Source organism: Helianthus annuus, chromosome 2 (genome assembly GCF_002127325.2).
Source record: "Helianthus annuus cultivar XRQ/B chromosome 2, HanXRQr2.0-SUNRISE, whole genome shotgun sequence".
Taxonomy (NCBI): domain Eukaryota; kingdom Viridiplantae; phylum Streptophyta; class Magnoliopsida; order Asterales; family Asteraceae; genus Helianthus; species Helianthus annuus.
Window position 1 is genome coordinate 133,644,745 of NC_035434.2, and position 11,119 is coordinate 133,655,863.

The 11,119-nt window shown below is 35.8% G+C and overlaps 1 protein-coding gene across 1 annotated transcript; it reads right to left on the reverse strand.

Annotated features, from left to right (window-relative positions):
- Positions 1–2,114: 2,114 nt before the first annotated feature.
- Positions 2,115–10,231, reverse strand: LOC110886345 (kinesin-like protein KIN-14J). The gene is made up of 18 exons (XM_035983557.1): positions 10,095–10,231; positions 9,157–9,314; positions 8,848–8,984; positions 8,682–8,759; positions 8,483–8,575; positions 7,950–7,979; positions 6,750–7,091; positions 6,216–6,297; positions 5,774–5,869; positions 5,504–5,683; positions 4,868–4,974; positions 4,612–4,790; positions 4,006–4,170; positions 3,660–3,913; positions 3,407–3,570; positions 2,945–3,339; positions 2,721–2,872; positions 2,115–2,358 (listed from the first exon to the last, which is right to left on the reverse strand). The coding sequence occupies exons 2-18, from the start codon at positions 9,266–9,268 to the stop codon at positions 2,297–2,299; spliced, it is 2,628 nt and encodes an 875-aa protein (XP_035839450.1). The 5' UTR covers positions 9,269–9,314; positions 10,095–10,231; the 3' UTR covers positions 2,115–2,296.
- Between the last annotated feature and the right edge of the window lie 888 nt (positions 10,232–11,119).

The following is an 11,119-nucleotide window of genomic DNA, read 5'->3' on the forward strand; positions in this document are numbered from 1 at the left end:
GAGTGGATTACAAAATTTGTCCTTTATGTATGAGATTTATACTTTATGTTTTCAAATTTTACATGGTTTGTCCTTTGGCCTTTTCCTAAAGAAAATTTTCCCTAACTATGTTTATGCAAAGGGTACAATTAGCAACTGCACAAAGCAGTTACTAATTGATATTATATTATATAAATATCCTCCACTAAAAGATTAAGGGTAAATTACTTTTTGAGTCCCTGTGTTTTATGTGTTTTAACTAGTTGAATCCAAAAGCAAAAAGTTTAACGACCTGAGTCCCTATAAGCATTTTCTTTAACCATTTGAGTCCAAATTTCTAACTTCGTTTAAATTTTCTGTTAGTTTTTTGTTAAAAGACTAAAATGCCCTTTATTATATTATTATTACTATTATTATTAGTAGATATAGAGAGAAACAATACCCACAAACATCACTGATTTCTTTCTCCTCCTCATCTCTCTTCCTTCTCTCTCTCAACCACACCAGTACCACCACCGTCACCACCGCTACCACCGTCACCGTCGCATCACCACCATATGTTCCCGTGCTCTGTGCTACTATTTAATTCATACATAGATTCATTCCCAAAATGGCAACTTTATAACCAGCCCAACTCGATTTGGAAGCTAAAGACCACTCCCGCCGTCATTCCACCGCAGCCAACATTGAGATTGTAGGGGCGGTGGTATCTGATGAGGAGGAGAAAGGGAGGGAATCCACGGTGTCAGATTTCTCGATTGTGGATCTAGAAAGTGGTGGTGGAGCGGCCCACAATGATAAGGTACATTGGTCAAAGATTGAAGGGGATTGTAGGATTTGTCATTTGAATATTGATTTAACCAATCAAGATTCTAAGAATGGGAGTCCTATTGAGTTGGGTTGTTCTTGTAAAGATAATTTAGCTGCTGCTCATAAACATTGTGCTGAAACTTGGTTCAAGATTAAGGGTAATAAGTAAGTTTCATCTTTCAAGATTCAATCTTTATTACTACTTTTTTCACATACCCATTTCAATCGTTGCATCTTTCTTGATCTAAACCTATGTTTCAATACCAAAATTGTTAAAGATTCAAGCTTTGTTGACTAGTCAACGTCCATATGTTTAGGGTTTTTTTTTTTCTGTTTTGGAAATAATGTTGATTGTATGTTTCTTGTTTATTGTTGGATTTAGTTTACCTTTCTGTGCATAGAACTTATCTGTAATGAAAGAGGCTTTTACATTTTAATTATTGAGGTGATTATTAATTATTGGAGGCCAGGTTTGCAGGCGGTGTCTGGTGGTTGACGGTCAACGGAAGATGGTGATAGTTATGGAGGTGCGGTGGGAATGGTGGTGGTGCGGTGGGGTATTAATGGTGGTGGTAGGGGTAGAGAGAAAGAGAGGAGGGATGGACAGGTGTGTGAAATGTCTATGTGTGTATAACAATATATATAATATTAAAATATTTATGCATTAAAGACTTGTTCCTTATACTTTTATGTATATAAGACTTGTACTTTGTGTGTAAATGACCAAATTACCCTTGCAGTTAACAAACTTGGTGGATGGAGTTAGAAATTTGGACTCAAATGGTTAAAGAAAATGCTTATAGAGACTCTTGGACTCAACTAGTTAAAACACATAAAACACAGGGACTCAAAAAGTAATTTTAGAAAAACAATTACATTAAGAAACACCAAGTAAAATAATGCATTATGTGCAAACAAAGTTATCAAATAAAAAAATAGAATGTCATCTATACAACTATATAGACTTTTAATACAAATTCTTTTTGCAAGTAGAAAATCATAAGAATCACATTAACTAGGGATGAGTATTTGGTACCGAATACCAAACCTATAGTGTACTGGTACCGAACCGTACCTAATCATCTCCAGTACCCACTTTTTGTGTTTTTCAAGATCAGTACGTTGGGTATAGTACTAGTACTGGTTTGGTACAGTATGGTATTTTGCATTGATTTATCTTCGAATACCGGTACCCACCTATGTTTTTACTTTAGCTTTGATATTATGTTACCATATAACATTTTTTTTCTTTCTTTGTTCTACTCCTCACAGTTCATATGTGGTTTCATGTTACCATATTGTAGAAAATAAACTAAAGTTACATGTTACCAAATCATGAACATGCAACAAAAATCATTCCCTAACATGTGGTCAAGACAGTTGACCCAATTTAGACTTACATTCTACACAGGTTTGATCTATTTCTAGATTAACTCGCAAACACTAGGGTTTTTTCAAGAACTAAAGTTCATGAACAAGATACAGTCAAGGCAATAATGTTTGACTTTCACCATCGTGCACCGGATTTAAGTAAAGAACCACCAGAAATCGACTTTCTCGTAACAGAACCTGTAAAGTCATTCAACAAAACAGAGAACAAATAGAGAATTTAGTAAGTTTGCACAAAAATGGAGTGACAGTTGACATTTATCTCTCGTCACCGAAAGACGACACAAGTTTCAACTTTATATGAAAATTATATTAATTTGACTTTTATAAGAGGTGTTATTATTTTAAAATATGAAAATGATGGGGTTAAGTAAATTATGTTTAAAGATCCCATATCAGATGTGAATTTGGGTTATGCTTTATCTCTAACGGGTCAAATGGGTTGTATGAGGCAAACATAGTTGAACCTCACCCAAAATACGGGTCAACTTGACCCATACATTTTTCTACATCTACTGTAACACAAAAGTGAGTTGACATACTTGATGGAGTACGTGGGACCCCCGTGGTTAATGAAGGTCTAGAAGATGCTATTAACCCGTGTCTTTGTGCAGACGGAGCGGCCTGCACCGGTTTACGAGAAGAAGATGCGGTCTTTTGTGGTGGTCTTGGAAGTTTAGCAGGTACAATGGGCCTGAAACCAGTAGACCACAAATCAAGTAAACACCGAAGAAATAAGCAGCCAAAATATACAACAGAGACTCACTTCTGTTGGTGCTCAACACGCGCTTTTGCGCCTTCAGGGAAACGAGTTAGCTCAGCAATACTACTCATTGAACCGTCGGTTTCTGTTCCCACTGAAACACCACCGTCAGATACATCACTTAATCTCCCTTCGGAATCTGCATCACCTAATCCCAAAAGCTCGATATCATCGTTAACGCCAACTGTTGTAACAAATCTTGACTGTCTGAACTCATCATTATCACTGAACTCTGAACAAGTATCGATGTCAGAAGCTGCTTTTGGGCCCAGATTTACGCTTTTCTCACATGATGGATTGTTGTTGGGCTGTAAATCCACAGTACTTGCGCTCTGTCTCAGCCGTAAGCATTCTATCTCCTCGTCTTTTTTGGTCAGTGCATCTTTTAGATTAGTCACCTACATTGGATAAAAACGATCCCGGGTTAAAACGTGTCCAGTCGGGTTAACCCGCAAAAAATCGTACCTGTTCCATGAGCTCTCGAACGCCCCGCCCCTCTTTGTTGCTACGGGCCGCACCTAACTCGACACCAGAGACGCGTTCAGCAAATTTCAGGGTACTTATGGTTTCAGAGAATGATTCCACATCAGGATTTAGCTGTACAAACATAAGAGTCTTTGCTTGACCTCCTATAAAAATAAAAATAAAAAATAAAAAAATAATTTAAATGGTATAATCATCGATATATAAAGGTTTTTACTTTTAACATGCTGAGTACCTAAAGAGCTTTGCAAAACTTGAGTAAGTTTACTGTTTCTGTAGGGTACGTGTTGACTTTTTTGTGCGAGTGCAAAAATAACGTCTCCAAGAGCAGATAAAGATTTGTTAATATGTTGAGCTTCTTTTAATCTCTCACCGGTTGCTTCAGATCGGTCCACCCGTTCACTACCAGCGAGATCAACCAAATGCAAGTTACCACGTAAACCCGCGTTGGTTTCGAGATCCGTTCCACGAACATGAACAGTTAAGACACTGAACCGTAAAACATTTGAAAAGCTCGTTGTTAATGAAATTCAACAAAGAAAATAACTTTTTTTATGAAAAGATGTACACGAAAGCGCAACCTGTGGGACCGGCTGCTCCTTTCGTTCAACGCGGTGGCACCTACAGCCCGGTTCATTAACCCAACGTTCATTAACTCGAGGACATCTGCAGTTGATGTAACCGGGTGCATGCTAGCGTCAGGGACGGCTAACCCGTTCGGTTGGGTAGAACTCCATATCCCAAGTGTGTGAAAGTCAAGGTATAACTCTAAAGATATAATAACAATATATATATAAGAAAATAAAATAGAGTAAAGTACACTGATGGTTCCTGCTGTTTACCAAAATTTTGGATCAGACCCCTAGCTTTCCAAAATTACACGAATGGTCCTTGTGGTTTAAATTTTGTAATGCATTTAGTCACCAGCCAACAAATTCAAAGGTTTTAGCAGGTCCAAGTTAGGGACTAAATGTGTTACAAAGTGCAAATCACAGGGACCATCCATGTACATTTGGAAAACATTGGGGACTAAATGTGTTACAAAGTGCAAACCACAGGGATATTCGTGTACTTTTAGAAAGCTAGGGAACAAAACCCAAATTTTGGTAAACCACATGGACCATCCATTTACTTTACTCAGATAATTATATAGATGGTCAAGATAGGAAGTTAGAATTGAAGGATATCTTTTTTGAACGGTATCACACGATAACAAATCACGAACTTGCTCATTATAGATCTCAACCATTTGCACACCGATTTCATATTCGAATGAGCTTCTCCTGATTTGAGAGAGATGAAACAGGTCATTTAAGGCGCGATAGTTGACCCCCCAATCTACTGGAGATGATACATTAGGCCCACTCTATGAACCAAAAGAAAAAAAGTCAAACTTGGAAAATCAACCTCTTTTAACAAACTCGTACAAGCAACAAAACTAACCATAGTATATGTTTTCCCGGAGCCTGTTTGACCGTATGCAAATATGCACACGTTATATCCATCTAGCACTGACCGAATGAGCGGCTGAGTATCAACAAAAACTTCCTCTACAAGAAACATAATTTTATGTAAAACAAAAATCATAATTTTATACAAAAACATAATTTAGCTATTACAAAAAAGATTGCGGTAAAATGCCATCTCCGTCCATGAGGTTTGGCCAGTTTTGCGACTTTCGTCCAAATGTTTGTTTTTCCGCATTTGGATCCAAAAAGTATGAAATCTTGCAATTTTCATCCAACCCGTTAACTCCATCCATTTTTCTCCGTTAAGTCAGGGGTATTACCGTATTTTTAGACTTTTTTATTAAACTAAAAACGCTATAAAGATAAAGATCCACCTCTGTTGACTTTATTTCTTATAGTGTTTTTAGTTTAATAAAAAATGTCTAAATAGACGGTAATACCCTGACTTAACGGAGAAAATGGATAGAGTTAACAAGTCAGATGAAAATTGCAAGATTTCAAACCTTTTTGATCCAGATGCGAAAAAACAAACCTTTGGACGAAAGTCGCAAATTTGGCCAAACCTCAGGGACGAAAATGGCATTTTACTCAAACATTGTAGAAGAAGTACCTTGTGTTGCTGTAGGACTAAAGACCTTGTTGAATTTGAATACGCGGTGGCTTTCTTTGACTATCTTTGAGGGATTTGTTACAACCAATTCGCCATTATCGCCAATATACTCTATAGTGGTTTGTTTTTTACTTTGACCCTTGAGGAATGGCCTTATGCGACAGTAGACTCTAATATTCCCTGTTTAAAAATCAAAAGTTTCTTTTAAAAAAAAAAAGAAATAATAAATTTTAACAAAAGTACAGATTATCTCTTTCTGCATTACAATACCTTTCAAATCTTGGACTTCGTTGTATAATTTCCGGTTTTCTTTTAGAACCATGTGGTAATTTTGTGCAGCGTCTACAAGCCCCTGAATCTTCATTCCTGTTCAAAGTAATATACAAAAGTGGTTAAACCAATGATGAAATTCACGGGTTTGGGTCGAACCCGCAAACACATTTAGATAAAAAGGTGAGTTGACCCATTTAACCCGTTTGCTTTCTTTAATGTCAAAATATTAAAAGTTAAAAATAATACATAAGCTAATTAAAATGTAGTTTTATATACCTTTGTATTTTAGTTGTAATATCAGTATTTGTAAATATAAATATACTAAAATAAATAAATATAATTGCAGGTTAAACGAGTCGTGTTCGTGTCAACCCGCAAACATTCATGTTGTGTTCGGGTTCATACGTCTGACAGGATCTGTGTATAGCTGAAAATTTACCAAATTGGTTCATTTCCTTTGAGTAAATTTGTTGTGTCTTCAAAACTTCTTGCTTAATCGACTCAGAACCCATCCTCAATTCCTGAAAGTAATTAAATCAAAAATATAATTCTCACATGTTTATATAATCCAAAAATACTTGGATCATTAAAATATCAAACATTATAGAATTGAAGACAAGTCATAAAAGAAAATACAAACGAGTTAATTGCCCGGATGGTCCCTGTGGTTTCACGTTTTTTCACGTTTAGTCCCCACCTTTTGAAAATAGCAGGTATGCTCCCTATGGTTTGTTATTTTGTTACTCGGATAATCCCCTGAGTAGATGTCAGTTAGTTTGGAAATAGCAGGTATGCTCCCCATGGTTTGTCATTTTGTTACTCGGTTAGTCCCCTGAGTAAATATCAGGGGACTATCCGAGTAACAAAATGACAAACCATAGGGAGCATAACTGTTATTTGCAAAAGGTGGGGACTAAACGTGAAAAAACGTGAAACCACAGGGACCATCCGAGCAATTAACTCAAATACAAACCTTTAAAGATCCATGCTGAAAATCCAAAAACTTCTTGTAACTGCGCTCTCTCTTTTTCCATCGTAAAAACTTGGATTCCGTAAACTTTTCGAGTTCTTTCACCTTCTTTCTTGAATGAGTGAGAAGATCCTCAAGATTTATAATCTTTTCCTCTAGCTCGGATTTAGTTTCAATGGTGTGTGTTTCAAGCTGTCGACAACGATTTTCGTATGTTTCTCTTGTGGCTTCTAGCTCCTTCTCTAATCTTGAAATTTCTAAGTTAAAGCCGTTGTTTTCTTTCCGTAACGTAACTAGTTCTACATCTTCAAGCTTTTTCTTCTCCTCTACCATAGTCTTCTCAGTCTGCAAAAACATATTAACTTGATGACAAAAAGTAAAAAAGGCACGTCGACTCATTTACTAATGAATGGGCCGATTCGCTCACATGGGTCAACTAAAAAGTTCAGCTAACTGATTAGGGCCGTAAACGAACCGAACGTTCAGCGAACAGTTCGTGAATCTTTCGCGGGAAGTTCGTTTATGTTTGTTCGTTCGTTTAATAAATGAACAAACACGAACAAGAAATTTCGTTCGATAAGTTAAACAAACGAACATAAACAGAGGTTGTGTTCGTTCGTGAACGTTCAGTAATGTGTTCATTTATGTCCGCACGTTTATGTCCATATGTGTTCGTTTACTTAAAGGTTTTTTTTATGTTCTATTTTTATTTTACTGTTTTTATTTTTTTAAAATTTGAAATCATAGTTATACTATATGTCTCATTTGACCATTTCAATTTCAGTTTGTGTTAATGATATTATTTATTTTTGTTGGACTCTTCGTAATCATCTTTCTGATGAAAAATACATAAAATTTAATTTCAAAATAAATATATTGTTTTTAAAGTCATCCAATGTTTTTTTAAGCATAGAAGCTACTAAATCGTTTTATTCAAAAAATTGGATTACTGTTGTAATAATATTGTTTTAAGTCATATGAGCAAAAAAGTTTTGCTTGTCAACCCAATCCAACCGGCTTGTTTAGACTCATCGTAAAAAGGTAAAATGACTCGTTTCAGCCCCAACCTACTTTGACCCATTACCCATTTTGCCCGACCAGTCCATCTTGCCATATATAATATTTGACGTAAGTCAACGACACCCGCTTGTCACAAAGGAACAGGAAAACAGTAATGACCATGCAAAAGATCAAAAAACAAACCTTTATACACTGGAGCTGATTCATAAGGACCTAGCAGAAATAATAAAAAAAAATGAGTAAAGTACACGGGTGGTCCCTATGGTTAACCAAAATTTTGGATTTAGTCCCTAGCTTTTTTAAATTACACGGATGGTCCCTGTGGTTTACACTTTGTAACGCTTTAGTCCCCAACTTTTGCCAAAAGTACATGGATGGTCCCTTTGGTATGCACTTTGTAACGCATTTAGTCACCAAACGTTGGGGACTAAATGTGTTACAAAATGCAAACCACAGGGACCATCCGTGTACTTTGGCAAAAGTTGGGGACTAAATGTTCGTTACAAAGTGCAAACTGCAAACCATAGGGACCATCCGTGTACTTTTGAAAAACCAGGGACTAAATCCAAAATTTTAGTTAACCACAAGGACCATCCGTGTACTTTTGGCAAAAGTTGGGGACTAAATACATTACAAAGCGCAAACCACAGGGACCATCCATGTACTTTACTCTAAAAACTAATTAATAGGTAAAACAGCATGCCACTGCCACCTACCTCATTCTCGTCCATAGCCCCTGTTACGAGAGTTTTGAACACTCTCATTTTCAGTTGATACTTGTCTTCACGAGTCTTGCACAACTTGTTTTGCTAAACCCACAGAAACAAAAATACAAAAACAAGAAAAACGTCGTTTATTAGTATTATTATTAAGTGGAATTTACATTTTACATGTGAAAAAAGCTTCAAGTTTTACCTTCTTGAACTCTTCCGCTTGTTTCAAACTCCGTTGCTCAATCAATTGAACGAGCTTCTTCAATACGCAGGCAACTCTCTACACAATAGAAGATGAATGTATAAAGTTGTTGTAAAAAATATGATAATTAGCTGTCAATAATATCATAACGTAATGATCGCCTTACATCTGGTACATCCTCTTTACGGTTCTCAATGCTGTCATCGAGAATCTTATGAACAATATGAAAGAGTGACTGAGAAGATGCGTTCTGTAAATTGTTTACTTTCGTCATTTCTGGCATGTTAGAGGCAGGTAGATCGCCTGATTAAAAAGACGTAATATATTAAACAAAATAATCTAATATATCAAGGTTTATTTTCTTTAACTCATGAAATATTTGTCCTCCATTTTTTTGTTTATAAAATTATAAATACTCAAATAACAAGTGACAGATACGGAGATGTCAAAATAATACAAAAAAGATGTGTGTTACCTTCAACAATGCCTCTAGTGTCATCTGTGTGTTTATCATCACCACCGTTAAGATAGTTTGATCCGTTTAACTGCCCGTTTCCACTCCCATATCTGTCGGGGTGCATGTTCATGATAAACTAGCTGAACACTTGTTTCCTTGAATGTATCTGGATAGTGCTGAAAATAGAAATATTTTTTTAATTACTATTTGAAGGACTATAACTGTAAATTTTTTTTGAAAATATAACAATTAAGTATGCCATTTTCTGAGTTCATAACCGGATTTGGGTTACATTACTGTTACATGTAAAAATAGAAAATATAAGGTGGGGTGTAACTAATAACTATGCCATCCGAGGTGTTCAGGTCTCGAAAGCCGAGGCGCGATGCAGGTGGCGAAAGCTTCACGTATGTGAGCAGCAGTTGCTCTATGTACAACCAGATAAGCTTCATATACAACCAATTAACCAAAAGCTACATGTCAATTACATAAGCCTCCTACCGACCCTATATTTGACCAATGTTGACCCACATGTACATGAAGCACCGCCTCAAGACCCTGAGGCGTTTCGTTTTTTAAACCAACCTTTACACTGGTGAATAACTCTATGTCAAGAAAGTAGAACTTGATTTTCAGCTCATTACTATAGTACATTGCTAGATTTCACCAAACTTTACAAAAGGGTTTTTGGGTAATTTCGTAAATTCAGTTAATCTCAACCTGCAGTTCTTGAAACCTGTTAAAACCCTAATAATCCAATCAAAGATATCAAGCCCTAGTGCTGTCAGAATCACTGCAAGTTAGTAAATTTCCCCTAAATGTGATAAACCCAGATTCTAATTTCAACTAAATCTCTAAAAAAATGAAAATTACAGCATTTCTTGACAGATCTACATGAACCCAGATGAGCAAATAATATTAAAAACTGAAAACACAAAATGGGAAAGATAACACACCTTAAAAAGATCTCTGACCAGAATCTTGAACAGAATTTAATACCATTTTGTTGAAAAAAGAAATAAAATCAAGAAAAGTGTTTGTGTTCTAAATTTCAAATCTTGAAACTGAATTTTTTTTGTTTTCTTTAGACAGAGGATATGGAAAGAAATGATGAGGGAGATGCTTGCTTGACTGACTACTGGTTCTTTTTTGAATCTGTTTCTTTTCCTTTTATTATATACGAATTAAAATTAAAATATTTTTATTTTATTGATTCTTGATGTTGAGTGTGTGTTATTTTGAGTCAATTCCCGCTTTGTGGATTTGTACTGGTCTTGCTGGGGCTTTAAATGTTTAAATGTTTGTCATTTATGGCTTTATGTTACAATATTAAAACATTGATTTTGTTATAAATTTGGATATGAAATTTGTTAATAAATTTGTGTTGATGTTTTTTTTAAATAACTTTTAGAAGACCATAACGTTCTTTTTTAATTTACTATGGTGAATTAACTTTTTTTTCTTTTCATTTTATTTATTTTTTTCTCTTCTAAGTCTCTAATTTAATAAAAAATGTATTGTCAACGTCACCGGAAACCAATTCCGGAGACCATCCAATGTCGTATTACGAAGATTTTCGTCACTAATCTCCCGGAGAAATGTAGTGAATCTGATTTATCGGAGAAAGTTCGGATGTTCGGGCAGATATTCGATTTGTATATTGCTAGAAAAAGAGATAGAGGAGGTAACCGGTTTGGGTTTGTTTCGTTGTTGGACGTGAAGGATAAGGAGGAATTGCTCAAGAAGAACCTGAGAAGCATTCGTATGGGCGATGGTAAGTTATGGTTCAATATTGCTCGGTTTGTTTTAGAAGACGGTGAAATAAACACAGGGAGAGATATTCCGGCTCCTACAAAAACAGTGAATTCGAACGTTAAACATGGTGTAGAACCATCAGGTTCAAGGATTGAAACAGGAGATAGGTCGTTTAAAGACATGCTCGTGGGCAAATCTATTACTATTGACAACCATGTCAGTGCTT

Coding starts and splice junctions, on each gene's coding strand:
- LOC110886345 (XM_035983557.1), bottom strand. CDS start 9,268: ATGAACATGCACCCCGACAGATATGGGAGTGGAAACGGGCAGTTAAAC. Junction 7,092..7,949: donor ATCAGCTCCAGTGTATAAAG/GTTTGTTTTTTG, acceptor ATGTTTTTGCAG/ACTGAGAAGACTATGGTAGA. Junction 4,171..4,611: donor TGTGATACCGTTCAAAAAAG/ATATCCTTCAAT, acceptor TGACTTTCACAC/ACTTGGGATATGGAGTTCTA.